At 41.4% G+C, this 24,152-nt stretch overlaps 1 protein-coding gene across 1 annotated transcript in view; it reads right to left on the reverse strand.

Moving 5' to 3' along the window:
* The window catches only part of LOC131883814 (tyrosine-protein kinase receptor-like), a 38,965-nt gene that overhangs the window by 13,105 nt on the left and 1,708 nt on the right, over positions 1-24,152 (reverse strand). The window contains exons 2-10 of the mRNA XM_059231393.1: positions 16,871-17,105; positions 15,399-15,535; positions 15,167-15,319; positions 10,378-10,542; positions 10,173-10,306; positions 9,489-9,688; positions 7,333-7,496; positions 6,862-7,090; positions 3,760-3,913 (exon numbers count right to left, since the gene is read on the reverse strand). Coding sequence (XP_059087376.1) covers positions 3,760-3,913; positions 6,862-7,090; positions 7,333-7,496; positions 9,489-9,688; positions 10,173-10,306; positions 10,378-10,542; positions 15,167-15,319; positions 15,399-15,535; positions 16,871-17,105 — 1,571 coding nt within the window. The remainder of the gene's footprint in view (positions 1-3,759; positions 3,914-6,861; positions 7,091-7,332; positions 7,497-9,488; positions 9,689-10,172; positions 10,307-10,377; positions 10,543-15,166; positions 15,320-15,398; positions 15,536-16,870; positions 17,106-24,152) is intronic.

The raw sequence follows: 24,152 nt of genomic DNA on the forward strand, positions 1-24,152 counted from the left end.
CTATCAGATTTGATAAGAGCGTTGATGGACAAAATCCGAGCGCATGTACAGAATGTAGAATGCATAAACACAGAGCTTTTGAAAATCCTCTTACTCTGATTGCTTGGTCTGAAAATCGAAACTTTTTTTGTGGCAAAAATTCTCCAAAGACGTCTTTAAGTTCGTCGGAATAAGATATTTACCAGCAATGAAATCTAGCAGAATCTGGAGATTGGAGCGCTCTATTTGGCCCATTCCTGGTTTTACGGTCAAAAAGACAAAAAATAAATGACATCACGGCTTCTTTGTTTGGGAATTGTTTTTGGTCCTAAATCTTCTTTGCCAAGCTAGCACCGAAAGCTCGGATCCTTGGATCCAAATGGAGAGAAATTGAGACGGATTAGAACTTTTCAATCCCTGATGTAAGAACAGCGGTTCCAATCAAACACCCACGATTCCCTCCAAATAAGGGACACTTTCCAGGAAAGTTCCCTTTTCAGTCAAGAAACCACTCTGAAGAATTGGAAGCTCAGAATCAGTTCCGATCGGTTCAAAGAGCAAGAAGTCGATGTCTCTAATTTACATTTAACCAAGCCAGGGTTTTCACTTTCATTTTTGGAGTTATATTGAGCACTACATATCATTCGCACATTGAAGTGGTTAGCAAAGGCTTTGAGAACTGGAACGAGCTTCAAAAGAGGTAGGCACATTTTTGGGAGGAAACAACCTTGGGGTAATCCTGCAGACCACGAAAGCCAAATGAGCTCACAATTTGCTCTTTGTGTGGGTTCGTCTTTGTTAAAACTGGGATTTGATGAGGGACCTTTGGAACTTTCTCCAATGTTGGTCAAACAAAAGTGGCCCACTTCCAGTTCCTCTTGGTCTTTTGCCGTAATTAAACTCCATTCTTCAACTAATGAAACCCACAGTGTACAAACGGTCACACATGATCATACCATACGTATGCATTAGTAAATACGGACCACATGTTAGAGCGATATTGGTTCCTATATCAAAATCATTTTCCATGCCTAATCGGTTTCAATAATCTTCTGCCTATTCTATTGAAAAAGGTACCTCAATAAAAAGAGCATCAAAGTTAACAACCTGAACTATTTCACTCCGAGTTCCCCTGACTTTGCATGTGGAGCATCAAGTTATTCGAAATCGATTTCCTCATCCTGGAACAGTATCCAATATCCCTCTCTTCTTAAGATGAGCTTCAGTCCTTCATAAGAGATGGACAAATCAGAAAACTTTCCTTTCGTGGGGAACGAGTTCTGATGAAAGAATGAATGCCCAGGAACAGCCTTTTTCCCATTTTCAATCCTAGAATCGTTTGTTGTGTGGGGCGGCTCTTTTCTCACTCTATTTCTTCGTAGATGAACGTTCTTCATCCAGCTACATACTTGCTGATAAAGGCCAGAGCATGATGATATGAGAAAAGTACGGAGAGAACAAGTGTAGCAGCCTTCGTTGGGCGGCTGGCGCTAAAGGGCAATCTGATCACGAAAAAAGCCTTTAATAAAGGGCCCATAAATCAAATTGGGAGCAAATAAGGCGTCCACCTGATGGACTCAATTTTTGGGGGGCCCTTCATTGGACCCAGTCCCAAGCAAATAAGTGACCGACGCCAAGAAGTTGTTTGAGGAATGAGTGACAAGAAGTTCCATTTGTAGTTTCACAATGTTCTGTTCATCTTTTAGTGGTAGATCAGGAATTATCGATCTGACCAATGGATGGTATGTTAGAACAAGAAGCTTTAACATTTAACCACGTCCCATATCTCGCAGAAAAGAAGTGGATTTTTTTTTTCACTTCATAAAATGAGGAATTTGCCTCGAGCTTGGAATGTGAAACACGTAGACAAAACGAAAATAATGCTAGTAAACGAAATGTTTTGCAACCACACCAAAAAGACGCCTTTTCCTTGTGCTGCTCTCATATTGCTTCACTTTCTTGTGCTTTACATCTACTCACTTTTCTTCTAATACATATATTCAACGTTCAATATAACATCAAAGTATCAGTTGGCTATGTATATTCAATATGAATGACAGATGAAAAATAATGATATTAGGCAAGAGGAAAGCAAGAGGTCCCTCAAATACGTTTAAGCAGGATAGTTCTTTATTTTTAGAACTTGGACTCCCATATTTGGTGTTTGGTGTTTAAAATGGGAATATTTCGTTTTCATACGCCTCTCACAATGAACCAATACATGGAATATGAAATCCGTATTTCAGACTCAAAAGTCGAAGCTAAAATTGGTTTACATCGACGAAGTTTCGCCACTTTTGTGCGATATGGAATAAATCCCCCGGTGACCTTTTCATGCAACGAGAAATGAAGGCTGCCCTCACTTGGAATGTTATGGATGTTTCAAGCGTTTAAAGATACTATCCATCAATTAAGGAGCTATTCATGGCTCGAAAGTCACTCCACCGTGCACAAGGTATCCATTCATGCAGGTGTTTAAAATGCACGCTCCTCAGCTATAGCCAAATATTGACATCATTACGCATCATTCTGTGATTATAGCTCTTTGTGTGTAATCCCAGTTGGTGGCCGTTTGTGGCTGGATAAATGAGCGGAGGCGGTTAGATAATTGCGTTACTTGGCCTTGCACTTGAGATGAATATTCCGGTCCCCTTTTAGGCATAACGAATCCTCGAGTTCCTTGAAATATGTTTGAAATTTGAACCGTCCAAGTGAAGAGAGTTCATAGCAATGACAGACAATCAGGGTTGACAAAATGAATGGCGCAAGAAGGAAAGTAATGAGTTTCTTGGTCAATTTATTCTGTTCCACGTGCTACTTAGACAGGAACAAAATTAGCAAAGAAAATCAGCGTCAGTAGGGCTAACCAGAACTTGCATTCTGCAAATTTTACAAAAAAATGCAAATCTCATTTTTTCATTTATTCGATCTGCAACATCAGCATCAATTTGTGACATTTTCTCCAATTTGTTAAACATTTCAGCCATCTCAGCGCGAAACTAAATATAAAGTTTTCTGCGATTTTGGATAATTTTTAAGCAATTTGGGTCAATCTTTTAATTTTATTGTGTTTTCAAACTTTCCCGGTAGTTTGTGGATAAATTCTTCAATTTTCCCCCAGCGATCTTAAATAGCTGTGCCTTTCCCGTTACAAATTGTCTCATATACGGTATATAGTAAAATTAGCTCTGGAAGCCCTTGTGAGCTTGACAGATCATGACTGTAATCTGACTAGCCGTAAGTTTTTTGTTCAAATTCAAGATATTTTTTATGCAATTTTACGATCGAAAAAAGAAGATATTTATCAGCAAATTGTGGTCAGGCTTAACCATCAGACATGTTCCCGTTGTCTTTCCTTTAACAATATGAAAGTCTGTCGATTATTTGGCATGGATCAACAAATGCATCGAAGTTCATGCGAAGACGAAAACGAAGAAGAGTACGAATGCGAGTTAATGGATGGGAAGTTATGAAGGGTTCCTAATGAAAATGGCCAAGGACAATGAAGTGGATGTTTGTCAAGAAGGCCCTGCTTTTCCACGTCGCCACTTGTAAAAGCCAGAACAATGCTCTTATTCGCTTCGCTCTGTCTGTGGTGTCCTTTGGCTGACAAAGCAGTTTTCAATGCTGAGCCGAAAAAAAACACTAACATGCCCTCTACTTTAACAAAAGAAAGCCGGAGGCCCCTTGAAAGACACTCAACCAACGATCGTGCGGAAACACTGAAGGTCTGAAAGAACTCGAGGCCAAAAAATATGAAAATGTGTCTGCTAGACTCACCGAATTGACTGGGCAATACGAGTTGCCTTGTTGACCCACCAAGATGAAAACGGTCTCGTTGGCCTCCAGCCACATGATGGCTCGAATTTCATCGGCCCGGCTTTCCAGCCGGTTCCGCCGACCCACGGCCCCACTTGCGCCACTCACGATAAATCTGAAAGAGAATGGGCAATAATAGAAGCAGGATTATGAATACTCGAGGACACGGTAATAAGGTGGTCGTGATTACTTCCTGATTGGAAGAACCACCGGAAACTCCATTCATTGTGGGAGGAAAGAACAAGCTAGTTATGCTCTATGGCTTTGAACAAGCAGGTTTGAAAGGCAATGTTTCTGTAAGATTGCCATTTCTCCCTTGCACTTATTCTAACGCTTTTTATGTCTCTTTTTTTGGATTGTCTACAAAACAAACAAAAACGATTTTCAGAGGCGTCGGGTGATTAGATTCATGTNTTCTAACGCTTTTTATGTCTCTTTTTTTGGATTGTCTACAAAACAAACAAAAACGATTTTCAGAGGCGCCGGGTGATTAGATTCATGTGATTCAAGGCTCAAAATGAAATGACGAAAGTCACTTTTTAAAACTTCCCGTTGGGTGATCTAGCGAGGTTTTTTCCCTTGGCCTCTATTATTGAACACTAGCCTCGGAAAATTGGAAGACCTGCCAAGAGCTCAGAAGGGTGCCACTCAAGCGATTTGGCCATAAGAGCTTGGGAATAAATGGGCCAGAATAGGGATGGGATTTTAATGCCAATCAAAAACTTTTTGTCGACTTATTTCGCTCCTAAGCTTCACTTTGGCTGGATATGCTCTTATGCGACAACCCTTCGTGTGTTTTTGAAAATGAAAACGATCATCAACCCCAAGAGCAGACCAATGAATGATCCACTAGTCTGATCCGAAGGAAAATTCGTTTGCATGAACGTCCCATATCTACGGTAGCCAAGAAAAATAACTCATTTGGGTCTTGGCACTCGATTCCATTTTCCCTGTTCCTCTCGCTTGACTTGCCATTTGCCTTGGCCGTAAAACTAACAGACGAGCAAAGAGGGGTCTGGACCCATGGGCACTTGTGCAAGCATGTCAAGGTATCCTCCTCTGAGTCTGACATGTTAGTTTGTAGTTTGACATTCAATGGACGGGAAAAAGAGGCAGGAGAGTACCGTGGATCAAACAAGTTGAGGAACAAGTGTTTGATTGCCCAATTACATACATACAGTGTACATACAAGGAATCTGGAGAGTCTTTTGTGCTTTAATCAAGATAAACCTTGTCATCCATCATACGGCGTGTGTTCCCCTTCCAGATTAGAGGGTCCCCTTTTGCGTGTGAGAAAGTGATTCCAGGGTCCCAATCTTCCCTTATCCAGCTATTGAAGCTGGCTGGCTCTCTCTCGTCCCTCTCTCAATCTGAAGGATGTGTGAGATTTCTTTCACACTCTCAATGGATTGAATCCTCCAGTTTCTTTATTGATTGGAACGACAAGGGAAGTCTAATATAAGAGGTTCCATCTTATTGATTGATGGTAGCCCATTTGTCCCCTCAAGTGGATCAGACAGAAGGGAGGGGCGGGCTCTTTGGATCGATACCTTTCTTCTTGAATCCCATCTATTGCCCTCAATAGTATGGCAAATCAGCGATGCCCCTCCCATCCCCAAATTGACCCTGGGATTTCAAGAAAAGGAACCCTTTTATCTACGGCAACCCTTATCATGCCAGAACATCAAAATACTCGAGCGTCAGGGTCCCGGGGCCCACTGTAATGAAGAAGCAACTTTGTTGACTCAACAAAGTGAAAAAAGTGGTTCCTTTGAGACCAGTTGCTCTGATATGGCCGTAGTTATCAAATGGAACAAGCTGATAAACTTCTGCACTGAAGCTTTGTTTCAACTTTAGTTTTTAAGCCGCCAAGTGATAAGTGTAATCACAATAGCTCTACGGCAAGGACGGTCTTTTTTTCTAAATCGACCTTGGTTGACGTACAAACCACTGTGTAGATAGCCTTCCAGGTAAATCACTATTGAGTTTCAGGGCAGTTTATTTCCAAAACTTTAGATTTGATAATGCGCGAATGTTTCATACTTTTTTGGTACTGCAAGGATTTTGTAGCCTGCACCTCAGAAAAACGTTGTACCTGGTCTTATACCATGAGTATCGTGATCTAGATTAGTTTCAAATACATAGATCAATACAAAAATGACGGTAAAAATAATGCTCTTATCTACGATGTTAGACAAATATGCGTGAAGAGTGTATGAGATCGAAGTTGATATCAAGTGTTTTGGTTTCGGTTGCGGTGTTTAAAACCGGAATTTCGGTCCATTCTTTCTACTCTACTACTTAAAGACTAACTTGGAAGAATGAAAGTAAAGAGTGCTTGGGAGGGGCAAAATTTGTTGGAAATAATGAAATTAAGGCACTTTCTTCCAACGAGGTTCTGTCAGATCCCTGGTGGATTGTGAGGTTTAAGTGGAAGTCGAGAGCACATCTCATCTTTTGTGGGCGACCTTGAGGTAGATCTTGGTATCCACCCAAGATCATCAAAACGAAATCTTCTTACGAGAGATCTATGGAAATTTGACAGTTTTGGAAAATCCCATAAAATCCGAATCTGTATGTTAAAGACCCAACGAAATCTTTAAAGCACATCATTTGTAAGGAAAATGTGGGCTTTTTTTTAACTTGAATTGGAAGCCTGTCTGTCTGGCCAATTTGATATTCCCAAAGGAAGGCAACTGTTTTGAGGATTAATGTGAGCCATTTTTTTTCTTTTGACACCTTGATGGAGTCAACTGTCGAGTTTGTCAGTGTTCCCAGATCAGGTTTCAATGTCTTAAAGATGTCTGAGGCAAACATGCTCACCACAAGACACTCCTTTTTCAAATTTTCCTTGGGTTGGTTTTCGCTAACTTTGGAAGTTTTCTAGCTCTCTGATGTGGTCCCTTTATCAATTTGTTCCCCGTTTTCCACTTTCCAATTCAAACCACGAGTGGGCCTCTTGTTTTTTGCCCGTAAAGTTTCAAATCAAAAAAGACTCGACCCACCAATCAATGTGAGAAACGAAGAAGAAGAGACCTTGGGAAGGATAAGAAAAATACTTACGAATACATTTTGGTCTTGGGCACCTTCCACCTCTGGATTCCAGTCACATAACCGAAGATGTGGACATCGTCCTTGGTCTTTCCGGGATCTCCAATGAGAACCTTCGTGTTGGACTTGCTGTAGGCGTCATCGCAATGCTTTTGGGTGGGTCCGATGGCGCCCCTGCGGGCTTTACAAGAATTAAACAAATACTCCTCGGACTTTTCGGGACGCGAGCATTGGGTTCGGTCTGAAAGGACGGAGAAGGAGCACAACCAATCAGTGATGGGCTCAGGTTGGAATCAATCAAGGAGATTAATCGACCTTGGTGGTCTCTCTCGCTCTCGCTCTCTTTGGTCAACTTTTCGGGGTAATCAGGTGAGCTTTTGAACTTTTCGCTCTTTTCTCTTTTCCAAAGTCCAAGGGATGGATTGCAGTACCGATACAGTTCGGAGGACAATAATGGTCAGCCAATGGTTGTTCTGTACTTACTGTAATGCTGGCAAAACTCCTTATCGGTCATGCTGGGGCGCCATCCTTGAAGTTCTTCTTGTGGAACTCCCAAGCCAAAACACTGTGGGCTTAGGGTGATATTGTCCACTGCCATCTCGTTCCTTGTGCCCAAACCGTTGGAACCGACCAAGAAAATGTTATATCTATGTAGTAGAGAAGAAGAAAAAGGAGCTCAGATGAGAGTCGCTTCATTCAGAGAAGGAGGAAACGCGAAGACAACAGGTTGGAAAGTCGCGCAAATATAAATAAGTCCAATTTTGCCCCAGATGGCTTTTTCCCTGGATTATTAAGGGTAGGATTTGAGTAGTAATGACATCAGATATTTTGCATTGCTTTAAACACTTCCAATCTTCAGGTGCAATCCTTAAATTGATGAAAATAGAACAATTTTCAATTCAGTGTCTGACTTCAGTAATTTGCCGTAGACTCAACGTTCTCATCCGGCAGATTCATATCATAAAAATGATGGCTCTTTGACAGCTTGCATCAAGTAGAAACAATTAAAACTCAATTTTGAGACCTCATTTCAGTTTTGATTAAGCTATGCATATTGATGGGGATACCGCTATTTAGCGGATTGGGAGAAATATACTCGTCGGAATATTGCTGCAAAGCAGGTTGTATTTGTTTTTCAGGTTGACGCTTGATGAAAGATAAAGTTATTCTTGATTTGCTCCTGCACGAATAGTCAGTTGATCATTGCTTCAAAAGTGTGATTTAAAAATATACATGATCAACCCATACATAGCATATCTAAATAGAATTGATAATAACATCCGACAATAATCCTGAATATGTTCTTGCTTTCTTTTTTTTTACAGAAAGTGCGAAACTTCCTCCAAAGAGTGTTTCGAATCGAGTACGTCAGTACTTTTGGATGGATCACCCACGGCCAAATTTGGGAGGATCGATTGCTTTTGTTCTCGTGGCAATTATTAATCACAAGAAACGAATCCTGCATCTTGAATGAATGTCTAGTCCAAACGTTGCTTTAGTGGGATCTTCTTTCCCAATTCTCCACAAATCCACCTGTCACAGACACACAAGGACCTTACAATTCAATATATGCCGAGCAAGTTTGACCAAAATACTGTCAGAACAATATCAGGGGGATCGGATGGAAATGAAGTTTTTATGAGGTTCTCCTCTCTTCATGCCCATCAAAGGCATATTTATCGAAGAGGCTGGGACCTCTTTCTGGAGCTTTGGACCCCGTGTATGAAGCGAGCGAATCCCTTGATCAAATAACGAAATGGTCGTGGGTTTGGTCGATCTCCAAGCTTCCAGTTAATTGATGTGGCATATGTCTCTAGACAGGCCACATCATAGCCAGATCGATTGACATCTAAAGGAAATCTTGGCAACACTGAGGACAGGGACTTCTTAGAGGCTCATTAATCACAATTTGGCTTCGTTACAAGGTTGGTATTTGAGAAAGTCATTCACAGCCTCCCGAGATTCGACCAATAAACGTTGGATTTCCTTCAGAAAGCGTACTACAAACAAATCTACGTTTATTTCAGTCTAATGTATAGTATAACATACACTCTAAGGCAACAAAATAGCTGTGAATTGAGAACGAATGCTCGTATCCGCTGAAATAAAAGCCTGAATTCAAAGTTCTCAAATCTCCATTCTTTGGTCTGTTGAAACATTCAATCCAGCGGACTTTGAAATCCCCCCTGGGACAATCGGGATTTCTATCAAAGAAGTTCCAAGGGCAAAACCAAGTCTTTCCGGCTAATTATTCTTTTATGAGCGGAACCAATGGGAACAGTTGAAAAAACTTCATTTTCATTTATTATGTCAAATTATTCTTGAAGACACGCTCCGTCAGGTTTTGATTCATTTTGAACTTGAATTGCTTCCAAGTGTCCAGAATATTTTCACCGTAAAATAGAAATCGGAACGTGCAAAACCCGTTACTTAATTTTAAGCCTTTCCATTTTCATGGTAAACAACTGAAGTCATTGCATTTCAAGCAAAATCATTCTACGGATGGAATCAGCTGGCAAAAGTTGGTTTCTTTGCTGGAATTTCCTCGTCAAGTTTTCCGATTATCGCCAAATCATTCGTGAAACGTCATGCTCCTCAATCAATTTGAAAGTAGTTGCTCCGAAGGCAATGATTCTTACCTGAGCTGCGGCATGGGCGGGATCACGGCTTCCCACCGCTTCCACCCGTAGTGATCCATCATAAGTTCGTCGGTGGTGACACGGGTGAGTTTATGTTCAATTTCGCTACCATCCAATGAAGAATCGTTCTTATAGTGAACGTACAAATCCAGGAATCCTGGTGTGATCGATTCGCTCATCACGTGATACGAAAGGCGTATCTAAAATGGACATGAAAAGAGAGCACATACATAGTTTTGGATTTGGATAATACCAAAATATGCCCAACATGCTCCGAGATGCTGCTGTCAGGTCTGAAGCTGAATGATTAGGTTCAAGCCTACTCGACTATTCGGAGCTGCTCCAAGTTCCAATCTCTCCAACTGTACGAGTTCATACTGTTTGGCTGAAGTTTGGTTATTTCCTCCCCCCGAGAAAGGGAAACTTTTGAGCGTCTCCTGCCACACTAAAAAGATCTCGGAGGAAAAGGCAGAGGTACTTTATGTGACACATCCAGATCTTTTCAAGATTCCCGGACAGACTGCCGTGTCAGTTATGAGTGCGAGACCATCGGCAAGAACCATAAAATAATTCACCTTTCCCATACATCATCGTCCGGCTTTTGCTCCAACAAATTAGTTAGATCGCTTCAGCAAGGTTCCCCGACGTTCATAAATAAAATAGATCTAAGGAAAAAGTACTCACCCGACACGATTCGAAATATCTCGAGGTAGCGTTTGCGTTGTATTTGGGTTGGGGTGGAAATGTGGGACTTCGAAGCATGGCAGTTTGAAAGTTCCCCACTCTCGAGCCATTGTATTCCAGATAAAGGTAGTTCCCTAAAGTGCAAAATCAGTGTGCCCAATCAAACCTATGCATATGAGCTCTGACTTTTAGATCTATCTCTTACCTTGGTGCTGCTCGGTGATGCCACCCAATTTGGTACCCCCGTTGCGAAGGGACCATTCCCGGTTCTCATGACTGAATTGGTGGTCGATGCTTTGACTGTAGACCTCCCATCCACAGAGGCTGTCGTTTTCGTCGAAGTCACACTGAGATCCAAGCGGCATGGCATCTGAAAAGCGGCAAAAATCCAGATCAGAGGTGTATTTATGTTCCACCCACTGATCAAGTCCCAATCAAGGTGGGCTGGATGACCTTCAGCGAAGGAACAGGAAACTTTAATTCGATTTTCATCTCTCTCTTTCTGAATGCCCAAAAGAATGAGATGTTGTTTGTGTTTGACTTTGGGATCCATGAAAGTTTTAATGATATATCCAAGGTGTCTCCAAATGCCAGGCCGTGTCCGACACCTGACTTTGTTCCAACGCTGTCCAACCACGATGTTTTTCAAGTTTTGTCATTGCTCCTCTTCCAGTTAGGAGGGTGTGCCAACTTTTGCAATTTTCCCTGTTCAAGACACACACGTTCGTTGTTCCCTTTTCTCGCTCTTTCTCTTCCTTTGTTTCTCTTTTGTACGAGGATGCCCTCGTTCCACCTTGGACGTGAAATAAGCCCATAAAAGTTGCCGTTCCAAGGTTCCAAGTTGGAACCAAGACGATGGGATTCCGCTAACAAAGGCATGGAAAAATGTGCCATTTGCGCATCAAATCGCGATGACACAGCATGAACGTGTAGAAAAGATCTGGCGACTAATGGCTAATGTATGAGCATTAAGCACGTGACCTCCACGCTATGTCTTTAACTAGCGCTCCATATAGAGTTCGAAAACCAGACCTATCCATGAGCAGATCCGTATGTTGGGTGAAGAGCTGAGCCTGGCAACTAAGTTAATTTACTTGGCAACGAAGGATGCACAAATTCTGGAGAATCATGGCTTGGAGGAGGGAATACAAAAATGCCATTTCGAACCGAGGGGTTTTATGCATCCGAATTTTAGAATGACAAAATATGACTTAACCCAAGCCGACTGGTTCCTTTGTCAATGGAACATGCTTGTTCCACTGACACTATCTCCCTCACTTGGATGCTGGTCCATTTGGTAGAAGTAAATGGGTTTTAAAATTCATGGACGGGGATGTCAAGGAATCTTCAATTTGGAAGAAAGGTTCAGTTTAACGCAGAGCGAGAGAGTGGGATCAAGGTCGAACATTTTTTGAGTGTTAAACAATTCATGGCCTTTGGTGAATTGTTTATATTTAGGTAATAACCAACATGTAGGTACGTAGTCTGCAGAACTGGATGAAGACAATGTAAGGATTGCCCTTTTGGCTCGAGAAATTTCTCGTTCACTCCATCACTTGTTCATTCAAGACTACTCTGCTAAATGGAGCAGTCAGCCTTTTTCTTTCTGTCTTTTCTTTCTCGCTCGTTTGAGCAAATTGTGTCTCTATTGGGAATTGTGAGGATATTTGCTAGGTTTTCTGTCTGCGGAAACTTGGGGAGAAAAAAGATGTCCACAGATATCAAAGTTACCTCTGGTTGAAAGCTTTTTTTGCAATGTCGTGGAGAAAACTGGTGCCTCCGTCGATTTCGAGTTGGAAAGTCCCCGTTTCAAAAATCAAGCCAATTGCCTTTTTCTTTTCCTCTTGTTTTATTTTTCCCAATTTCTTCTTGTTAGCTCTTCCGATATTGGCAACAGTAGCCGTCTCAGGATCAAATGCTTCAACAAATCCTTTGGAGATTTGGGTGGCTGATCAAGTTCAAAGACATCTGTCTCATTTCCCGACCCTATCAAGTATCTCCAGCCATCGGAATCGTTATCCTAATTATGTAGGCTACGTTCCAGCTAACGAACCCTAAAAGCTTTAATAGGATATTTCCCCAGTAGTCTGGTGTGTGTGTGTGAGTGTATGTGCAAATTTGCTGCGAACCTTGTTTTTGGGAGACTCACTTCGATCTCAGTGGTTTTGCAAAAGCTTTTGGATCCCCACCCACATGTTTTTTGAAGTCGCGTACAAGGCAATTTGGAAATTGGATTTCCAAAGGAAAAAAAAGTATGAACAAAACTAAGAGCAAAACACAGAGGACGTATAGTACGTACCAACGGCTCAGGGAAGCCCGAAGAATAAACTCTGAGAATAACCCAGGGTCCATCAAGTGACCTTTCTGCGGTTCCAGCCTTCATTCTCTCCTTCTGCTAGACAAGTGTGTGTGCTCTATGTGTATGGAGTGCCAAATGTCCTTCGGCGATTCATCTTTTAAGCAAATAGAGGCGAGGCAAAAAAGGAACCAAAGCCTTCCGCTTTCTTCCATAGAGAGCACAGAGAATCTTAGAAACAACCCAGCCAGCTACCACTCACGGTTTCGCTTCCTAAGGGAAGAAAAAAAAACCATCGCTTTTTTTCTTCTCTTTTTCATTCTGAAAGGCTGGAGAAGGGCACGCCATTTCATGGGTTTCAAAACAAAAAGGTCGCTGGGAAAGGAGAGAAAAAGGCTGCCCGAACACAAGCCATAGTAGATACTACCACATCTCTCTTTCCTTCCTCTTCCAATGAGACACGGGGTGTCCTATGCAAATTCACTATCTAGATGAACCATGCTCAGTGAATGGGAAAAGAAGGAAGGAAGGTCGTCTTTCAATTCGACTCTTGACTACGTTCCATTTCGGGGAAGGGATTCCCGAATCTTACCAAAATGTTGTCTTTAAAGGTTAGCAGGAGCTTGGAGCCAAGAGGGCATCAAAAGTACGTTTCTAAAGGTATTGGGGTCCTAGCAGAGAGCTGAATAGAGTCATGATTAGACTCACTCCTAAGACGAGTATTGGAGTTTCATGGCTTTTTTGCGACCTTGAACTTTTGTGTCGAAGATGCTGCAGTTCCCCAATCTTGGATGGACTAGCAAATGAAAGGTCAGAAGTGCTGAAGGTGAGCTTTCATCTGACATAAGACCTAGTTGCAAAGGCCAAAGTTCAAGATTCTTGCCTCGGTCCGCTTTCCGGATGAACCCAACGTGACTTCACACAAGTCGGGAAGAGCACCAAGAAATGAGTGGAAGGTGCCGGAAATCAAATAAAACTTGAAATTCCTCTTTTCCAGAGGATCTCTCTCGGATCATCACGTTGATGCATCCAATTTCGTCTCTTGAATTTATGAGAGCCATTCTACCGGATCATTTCTTCCCCCTTTACTTTTCGAATGAGCTTATGCAAAAACAACAGCTTCCACGACCGATCTCCATAGGAGATTCATGAAGGCCTTCCAATCAGGCCTTGGAGCACTTTACCAACATTGCATTTCCATACTGGGATCTTTTGCCCTGCATTCTGCTGACTCAGAAAATTATGGTTGGCCCCCTGAAAAACAACCAAGTGGGCCAAATCAATACCCCTACAGAAATGGATCGGATTGAGCCGGGACGGGGATTATCACTGTTCTATTCGTACCATGGAACAAAAGGAGCCAAACAAAGTTGGGATTTGCCCGTGACCTGAAAGTTGCTATTCGTTGTTATTCGTGATTTTTCTTGATCAAAGTCCACTTGCACTATTGGGTTGGCCTTAGAAAAAATGATGAGTAAGTGACTAGACGTGCGTAAGTACATCAGTCCAGTGGCATACGCTATAACAGTTCTATATGTACGTGTACATAAGGCAACCCATAATTCTTAACCTTCCAAATCAATCTCATTAGTTGGCACGGCTGATTTTTTCTCATCAATAACAAGTTACGGAACTTGCAGGAAAGACTTTTGAATACTAAGAGCGATAATGGGAATCGATTAGTTGATGGGCTATACATCGGTTACCGAATGCATGACAGATCATTTCTGTATCCAATTTTTGTCGGATAATAATCTACATATTAGCAGATATTATCGTGGCTTATCCCTTTGACCGCTTTGCCTTATGCCTGAACCAATCTGAGTTGAGAATTTCGGTCGACGCAGAATTTAATTGGTTCTTGGAAGGGGTTAAGCGGATAAGCCATGAAAATAGCAGCTATTAATCCTTCAAACCTTTGTTTATCATTAAAGTTGGGATTTTAGGGAGACAGGTGCAGGATACGAAAAGGGGCAGATAATACTATCGATACAGCTTTTTTAACACTAGTTATTAAGTGCGCCTCATTAATTAAAGATGGGAAAAATGGCTCTTGGGGTGTAAGCTGAGTCTCTACTATGTCCAAATCAAGCTAAGATATAAGTGATCCGTTGTTTGATTCATATTTAGACTGAAACTAATACAAATAAGCTGTAGGATATCTGTACAAACTTTCCATCACATATAGTTAATTCATGTCCTTTTTACTGTTTCCCCATTTCCATTATAGAAATACATGCGATAAATTGAATTATTTGCATATTTTTCAGTTTTAGGGGAAGTATGTATGATTGAGGTTCAAAAGCACACTTGAATGAATTACACTCATCTTTACAAGTGTGCAAAAAATATAATCCAGTGCTTTTTAGTTTTGACCATGATAGTCATTTTATTCTTTGACCAAGCTTTCAAATTTGCTTTTTTAACATGTACACGCAATGTCACGATCAAAAAGTGTGATCCAAATCGAACATAGCAACTTTGCATTTCAAGCCCTATCATAAACAGCGACCTGACCAATATTGTCAGTATTTCATCCTGCCTTAATGTCTTATACTTTCGAACTAGTTGCACTTAATCAAGCAAACCTAAGGCTTTGGATCTTTGAATCAAAGAACAAGCCTTTGCAATTTTACATCAATGAAAAGAGTTCGTCATACGAGAACTGGACTAATTTTACTCTACATATTCTACTCACCACATATTGGATCGTCTTCGTCGTGTCCTCCGGGACAATCCCGATGGAGATCACAGAGGACCGAGGCTGCTGGCATGCAAGGCACACCCTGGGCATCCGGGCACACATAATACTCGCGTGGAGAACTCGAGCAATCGATGGGCATGGAGCTCTCTGTGAAGGAATAAAAAATCCCCGATAGATTCAATAGTTGTTATTACTAGTTTTAGAGCAATTTTTGGCAGCCACCTACCCGGAGTGCATTTGTCCAATACCACGGCATCCATGGCAATGAAAGATCCAGGCTTGCTGGCCTGATGTCTTTTAATCTCAATAGACACGGAGAATGGCTTGAGATAGCGACCAATCCTCATCTTCATGTGGGCCCAGCTGGAAATAAGAGAGAGCAAGTAAGTGAGGACTTGGGTAACTCGTCATGCCTAAAGGCTGTTGTGAGAGAGGAAAAAAGGCCTAGGCGACTAATTGTAGAGTAATCAAAGCCAGCCAAGGTCCAGCCTAACCAAGACGAGGCTGAAAATTGCTTTTTGGCATGCGTCCCAAACTCCGATCCAAACTAAAACGTGGCCAGCCACTGGATTTGGGAGCTTTATTTATGCTTGTACCCACATGTAAGTAAGTCCTTGTAACTCTCATCTATAAAGCGTCTGTCAACTCAATCAGCGGCCATGTCAACACAAATGATCCAATCCAAGAGCAGTCTCAGTTCTTTGGATGGAGTGCCTTGTAATTAGCTCCATCAAATATATTTCTTTTTCTACAGGGTGCACACCGGATTTCAGCTTCAAAATTCAGAGCATTGTTGTGGACCAAGGAATTCCTGCTTTTTGTCAATGAAATTAGAGGATCCCCCAAAGTGAACAAAAGGAAGAGATTTTGTTCTCATGGGCAATTTCATCTCTGACAACTCTTTTCATTGAGTTTTTTTTCTGTTTAGATAAGTTTATGGCCAGTGGAACCTTTTTGCCGTGTTCCAAGGGAAGACGTTCCCTTTGTTTCCACAGGTTTCAAGGGCGAGGAAAAAAGTTTGAACAACCTGTGTGCGTTCCATCCGTTCCATCTTGAAACATCCAAATTGACGAAGTGGAACTTAAAATGTCGTTGATTTTTATTTGTTGAGGAACTTATGGGATCCATGGGAACGCATTTAAAGTTTTCTTTTTGTATATACAAAGATATGCATAGAATTTTCCGGATAAACTCCGGCAACCCCAAAACCACTTGAAAGCGGTTTGAGGTCACGAAGAAAACATCACATTTGGTTTTGGTATGAGGAACACGTGCATATAAATTAAGTTGAAATGCATATCAAAGTCATCCATCAAAACCTACGCAGACAAGCATCATTTAGATTCGATTCCTATTGAAGTGCATCGTCGTCCCCATCAAGCCTTATTTGAAGGAAAGTCTAACTAAGTCATGATGGCATATATACCCAGCTTCTAGTTGATATTCAAGTTCTCAATGGAATCCCAGCCCTGCAATGAATATGGTCGTCCCCGATTCGAGACGCTCTCGTTTCGGCGTCCCTGAATGTCAGACTTCAAATCCGAGTTCTATTCCAGATTCATAAAAATTCGTACTCTAGACTGAAAAGCAGTATCCTAGTCGTAAGCCAAACTCCAGCTGTGGTCTGGTTCCGAACTTTTTTTTTTAAATCTCATTTCGACGGTGGCTGATTCATGAATCCACAACATGCACTCTTACCGTCCGTGAGTGGTGGCGTTATTGTCTTGGAACACGTGCCTAGAACTGACACTGTAGGCCTTGTAGAGGTTTTGTGTGCCAACCACGACTTCCGCACCCCGGATCCCCTGATAGAAGAGCGTCATCTCCAACGAGCATTCCGTGCCCGATTCCTTGATGGGTGAACTGATGAGTCGCTTGTCGGTGACAGGCTCTTCGGAGGAGATGGGATGTCCCAAAAGGTAGAGGAAATGACCTGAAAAGATCCAAGAACAACTGTTTGCAATGGATGAGTGAGTAAGAATCGAGGCCACACACACAAACACACACACAGACACTCAGCCACCAGTATACATGGAGAGTACTAGTAGGTTTGGATTTGGCGAATTCTCGGAAAAACCCAAGGTTTCTCGATGGCTCATCTTAAAGGCAAGGAGAGATTCTTTAGAAAGACATTCGATACCGAGGGACATGATAAGGAAAGGAAGAAGAGTACATAGTTGAACGTGGACTGCTCTCATGTTGCTTATTGGGTGGCTTTGAGTCTGAATCAGTTTGCCTCTGAAAATGTCGTTTTGTATTGCGTATGATAACTCGAGTTGTATCACTTCGAAAAAAGCTGAAAGGTCCAATTCCACAAAGGAAGAGTTTAAAACCGATCCATAACAAGATATCTTGGATTGAAAAGACGAAGATAGTACAATCATTGCGTTGTACAAAATGAAGAACCTTCATAATCTAACCAGTTTCAGCTGGATCAAAAACACTTCAGTAATTCCAAATGTTGCTTCTGAACAAACGAAGCTCGTTTTTATGTGAATATTCTGGCCAAAGTATTTTTAGTACATGTGTCACACACGGTTCTTGGGGACAACCTGTCTTTCTTTTGACACACTCATGTTGGAGAATTAATGAACGGGCTTTGAGACAAACCTGGTATTAAGTCAATATTTGGGTAAAACCAGCTTTGGTTGGTTTGGGGGGGGAGGGGGGGTAACCTATCCCAGCAGATTAAAAAGCAAACCATTGTTTGGTATGTAGTCATATACATGTACAGTATATGTGTGGTATGGCAAGCAAACTTGGAAGAGCGCTTCTTCACAACTTGTGAGGATCAGATTTTCCTCTGCCCTTTTTTGTCAGTTCATTAGAGGAAGTTTCAACAGTTACACTTAGTTTTGGTTCTGCCCGGATTGGAGGCCACCTGTCTGGCCTTTGAATGAAGGAATGAATGAAGGAATAAGGAACGAAGGCTTCGAATGGCTAATGGTCGGATTCCTACATGGAAGCATAAAATCCTGACTGACTCGGGCGAGAATCTTCCACCATAGCCTCATTTGCGTCAGAAGAATTCGCTCTCAAGCACTTAAGAGCCAAATGGCATACATGGTATTCGACTACATTCAACCTTTATGAAAGCTAGGGCAACGTCATTCATTGCATTCGGAATGGTTTTCAATGGCATACAATCCTCGTCTAGATGAGAAAAGGCCGGTAAAAAAGTACCATCACTTGGGGACTATCTATTGTACTGGTTCCCTTCTTGACAAGTGCATATGGGCTCAAGCGTTGTGGAAAAATGTACCATAGATGGGCATTGTGCACTCAATAAGATCTGCTATTGAATTGGAGGCCGTGGTCTTGGCTTCAAGGGATCGAAGAGGAGACTCGAACCATGGACATGACCCGCTTAACCTCAACTCCGCATCTTTATTGTGATGGAAATAATTTAAGATGATTTCAAAGGATGTCAAAAATGACAAAAATTAGTGCATCATGAATTGTTGATTACTCCTCACAATTACGCCGAGTCTTCAAAATAGCCAGTCCTCATATTTGTATTATCCTATTTGTGCCTTCAAACATCAAGTGGTGAGTTATTGAAGTGTTTTCTCACGTAAAGTAGCACTGATGGTTCACATCTCTGGGTTCGAAGAAATTGGTCTAAGACACAAAAAGTACCTCCTATTTTTGTTTTCATTGATTGTTGCACTGGCAACTCGTCAAATCCTCTTAAGGACCAGAAACAACTCACTTACTGGTTCCCGTTACTCGTTGAACCGTGAACAACGTTTGAAAGTAGCCCAGAAAAACCTCTACGAATGCACCGGCTCTATTAAGCCTCGAAATCATTATCAACTCGATAAAAAGGCTCGATTTAATGCTCGGGTTGTACTAATGAAGAGAGGCGGTGTTGTTGGTGCATTTATAAGCGCTGGCAAGGCTGAGTAAGTCCAAGCAAAACCGGATTCCTATCATTTTTCTCTGCCAAGAAGCGAGAAATGGTCCATAAACCAGGATGGAACGGGCGAAAGAAGACGAATAAACCCCCAGATCCAAACAGCTTTCAAAGTAAACGGAGAAGGTGAATAAAGACATGAACCGAGTTTTTTCTATTACCACGTATGTTAGTAAGAAACGCACCATCCTTGCCAGAAAATATATTCAAATTGAGTGATGAAACCAACCAATGGACACACGTGCAGGAACGTATCCAAGAATATTGGTCCAATCTTGGAACGCAAAAAGCAAGTGAACATTGGTACTTTCTAAAAGCCTCGGCTTTTTCAGCAATACCATGTTCTAGAGGGGAGTGGTCATTTTGTGGTTGCATGTAAAATTCTAAAATAGTTGCAAAATATGGTGCTCGACTTTTTTTCAAGCAGAAGATACAGCTGGAACTCGACTAGCACATATGGCTGATATTTTGAGTGCAAAATAAGATTTTCAATATGCTCCACTCAAGCACGAAAACTGCCTCTCTGTCTGGTGTAAGGTATGCTCTAATCAAATCTACGTATTTGGTCCAAAAATCTGGCAAATAATCTTCTCAAAGATGGACAAAAACAGGCAGGATTATAAGCAAGCTTGATGAACGGCTAAATACACGAAAGTTGAGCTTGTTTACTATTTCCCATTGTTCTTTCATCAAGGAACGAAGAAACGTTTTCTCGTTGCAAAAAAAGAGAACGACAAGCAGTTCTCTTACAATCTAATTTTTCAAACCTCCGCAGAATTTTGCTGTGGGAACTGATATGAACAGATTCAAGGCCAACAACGTCATCAGGGTTCTCGAACTTGGGCAAAATAGTAGTCCTAGCCTTAGGTAGGGTTTGTGGAGCTTTGAGATGACATTTTCGGGCTTCTTTTCTAAAAAGATTCGAACACCGCAAGTCATTTTCAAAGATTTATTAGACCTATGGCAGTTCTAATTAAGAGAAAAATTATTTTAACCCCTTCATTGCGAATTCCCTTTTTTACGCGACGCCACAAAATTTGAACATTACCTATTTAAGTTGACTTCCTTTTCCAAGCAGTATTCCAAGAGGAAAGCAAAAAAACCGATTGAATAGAGATTTGTCTAATATAAATGAGAGAGTCAGTCGTTTCTTTTCATATAAAAAATGCGAGTCACATTTTGGCCATGATTAGATCCGATGGACTCGTAGAATTTGAGTCCGAGTCTTCAGACTCTTTGAGCTCGAGTCATTTTTAAACTCTGTTACATCCCTAGTACAGTGTTACTAGATGTCGAAGGGTTCCCCCCAACAATATGTTCGTGACCAAATGGTTTTCCGTTGTTAAGTTCCATTTGAGATATGAGCGAGCCATCTGGCCAACAGCCTTACGAGTTCTGGGCACGACGGGAACAAAAATGGGATCTATTGCACTTTGGAACAAGGAACAAAAAGTTCCATCTGTTGCTTCAAAAGAACAGAACATTTAGATTGAGGCACCCTTACGCGTTTGAGCAACACAATAGCCTGTTTCGCTTTCCTCATTGTGATAAGGAGAAATACCGAAGTGTCACTCTTGCTCCAAGGACCCAATTGTTTCTGCTGATTGGAAGCGCTAGAGTTGGACTTAGACCTCGCACTAAGTTACGATTTTGAGGCGCAAGCCTCTCATAAATTTAGAGGTGGAGGACAGCTATCCATCTATTTATGTCTGTCATGCTTGCACAACAGGTCTTGTGTCACGCACAAAACTCGATAATCCCATCTTAAAAAAGGACGTTATGCAAAAGCATCTTAGCTTCCCCAGCCGACTCTCCAATGCAAATTAAATCGTAAGAAATTCTTTTGGTAGACTCGATATCTGCTCATTTCTATCGTTTGATAAGGGATCCCAGAAACTTAACGGACCTTTATAAAGGTGAATGGATCGCGTGAAAATCTGAAATACGTAAAGTTGCATTTTTCAAAAAGAAACTGCATATGAAAATTATTTCAAAAGCAGTTTATAGGATTTTCTTTGCGTGTTGATATCGACATTAATAACTATGTCATTAAATATATGAGCACGAGCTCTCCGCTCATCTCGAATCATTCGCATGTGGGTCTTTTACACGCGTCAAATATTGCATGCAATAGGAATTATGTATTCATTTTTTCTTAATCTAGAATGCAAAAATGTGTCAACCTGCAGGAAAACAAATAACCATTAGTCTAAATAGAACTGGTGCGCTTCAACTCGATAAAAAGTGAATTACTAAAGCTTTTTTACGCTAAGAATTATTTGCAAGGTTTCTGTTACGTAAACTTGAACAAACAATAGAATAATTTTAAGTGACAACATGCCATGTTTGCTTATTGCTTAATGAAATACTCAAGGGAAATGCACCGAATACAAGACATGGTAAAACAAGTCGGTATTACTTTGAGCATAGCATTCAAGAATTTAGGAATGTGTAAATAGACGTGTTGTGTAACCACTTCACCTCCTGGCAAGCTAATCTCATAAATCTGGATTAGCTATCGTGTTCAAGGACTCCTTGTTTGCATCTTGAATAGGTTCCATGAAATAGCTACTTGAACATTCATCCGTAAAAGTAACCCACCTTTATTAGCCAATGTTGGTATTATACGAAAGTGCCTCGATAGGCTTCAGTGACCAATGTTTTGGCTTTCAGCAGAAATCGATCCTGGCCTCACGCCTTTTTTTTGCAGCCACTGCCCCAAAGGTAAAATGGACGTTTCCAATATCCAAATATTGACTCACTGTGTGTCTGATTAGTAATACAATGCTGACAAAACAATCCCAGAGCACTTCAATTGGATCTTCACGAAATTAGCTGTAGGCCAATTCTGACACGCTTTCCTTTCCCTTTTCCCACCGTCAAAATAGATTGTGTTTCCTTTCTCGATGTGTTTCTCCTTTTGAACTATTTCCTCAGGGAATGGAGTCTTACCCTTACATCAAAGGTTGGCGGGCTTTACCTGAGACCTTCAGCACCTTCTACCCCAGTTAGGAACTTAATTCAAAACCCAAAATACTAAATGAGTTTTGATTTCAAAAGCATCGGAGGGTGAAAAGTTAAGGCAACGATTTCGCCCGAGTGTCCTAACTTACTCGGGGTCCATCATTTGTCTTTGGGTGGAGTTCGGGTAAGCGACCCTAGATCCGTGAGGAGGAAGGGAAAGAAGAAGAAGGAGGAGGAGGAGGAGGAGGAAGAGGAGAAGGAGGAGGAAGGCCTCCACGTCCTTCAACGACATTGGGACAAGGTACAAGTGGAACCGAGCGACGACAGAGATGGAACGAGAACTAAAGGAAGGATGGAGTGTCTTTCAGTCTGAACGAACACGGAAAGGACGAGAGGCAAAGGCTTGGACCGTTTTTTTGGCACACGACGTCGACTGCTAAAGAGTGAGAGACCCTTTTGAGTGGTGTGGCCTTGTTTCATGTAAGGAAAAAAAAAGTTGAAAAGGGGGAAATGGAACAAGTGGAATAACATTCTACCAAGATGACGTCGAGTGGAAGATCCTTTTTCTCGTGGTCCTTAGGGAACATCCAGCACCCGGTGGATCGAAAACCACCAGCCTTTTTTTTGCTCAATATCACAAGAACGCCTCATAAGGTTTAATTGCACGGATGTCAGTTCGAAAATGGCCATCCCATATTTTTGAAGGCTGCCAATTGATTGAACACGTTTCCTCTGCAAGACTTCGCTTTCAAAATTGGAAGCAAGCACGTATTGTAGGTTTCCTGCAGAGAGGAGGAGAGTGTCTTGCCGGGCCTAAACTCGTCCTATAAATTCGGTCTAATGAGCCAAGTTGGGAGTTCCACGAGGTGTTGATTGATGGCTCATGTTGCCTTATAACTGGCTCCAATTATCATTTCAACAACTGGCATGCAATCATGGGCCTTGACTGGAAGGTATATGAAGCGTATTAAGTACATTGCTTAATTTTGATCGTGAAACAAGGGGTTTGTACAAGCAAACTTGTTGTCATGTTGATAGAGGCAACTGCCAAATTCAATGCCATTTCTCCCCATGAATTTGTCAATTTAATTATGTTTGGAATTTCGATTTTTTGTCGCTTTATCAATAATTTTGAATTTCTTCACTTAATGGTACATTTTCTAGCAATCCAACCTTTCAAAGTCAAACTTTTATGGTTAAACTATATTTTATATAAGTTTCGTTGTTTAGTAGAACGGATGAGATAGAATTGAGATCGAAGCAAAATGAGGTTCGGATGATCCCATGAGCCATATAAGATCAAATGTAATGGCGTGTTTCGTTGCCCTGAAAACGTGTTGTATATCAAGTAGATTGTTGCTTTCCATGCTTACTGCTTACTGAACCTTTAATCCAAATGACGTCATTTGGATGGTTGGCAGTTCTTTTTTACTTTCTTGAGAATGAACCAAAATGTTCATATGAGTGACGTCCATTCCATTCACCCCGCTGATACCTTGATATGTCAAAAAAGCTGGAAACACCGCAGTAATGCAATCGTCTTGAAACACTTTGACATAGAGTCAAAATACTAGATCGACCTTTAAACATTTCCACTGCAGAATCTGAAGGCCTTCGCTAGATTGAACTTGGTCTTCGAGGCAATCAAATTAACCGCTTTGGCATTTTCCGCTTTCGAGCCACCTTGCTAGGAAGTTTAATGGCCTTCAGCTTAGAACTCTCGCTGCAAGTATCTTCATGGTGAGTGGTAAACGTAAAAAAGAGATGGCCAAGCAACATTACAGTGTTTTCAAAGGGCTTTGGAGGTACAAACTCATTATCATATTAACTCATCAAGTCTGCTCAATTTCATCGAACACCCAAGAGTGCAGTCCTCTCGAGACCCTTGTCCTCTTTCAAAATTGTGCCCTTAGGCACCAAATAAGTCTTCCTTGTGAACAGCATCATTAATTACGTTTCTTTCTTAAGATTTGTTCAAGTGATTTCCCAATTTTCCCTCAAGATTTGAACATTGAGCATGTTTCTTTACTATGATACAAATGGCATCAAGGACTCTTCAATAAAAGTTAAGTTACTTTTGCATTATTCGGTTTCTCCACC

This window comes from Tigriopus californicus, chromosome 7 (genome assembly GCF_007210705.1).
Source record: "Tigriopus californicus strain San Diego chromosome 7, Tcal_SD_v2.1, whole genome shotgun sequence".
NCBI lineage: Eukaryota > Metazoa > Arthropoda > Copepoda > Harpacticoida > Harpacticidae > Tigriopus > Tigriopus californicus.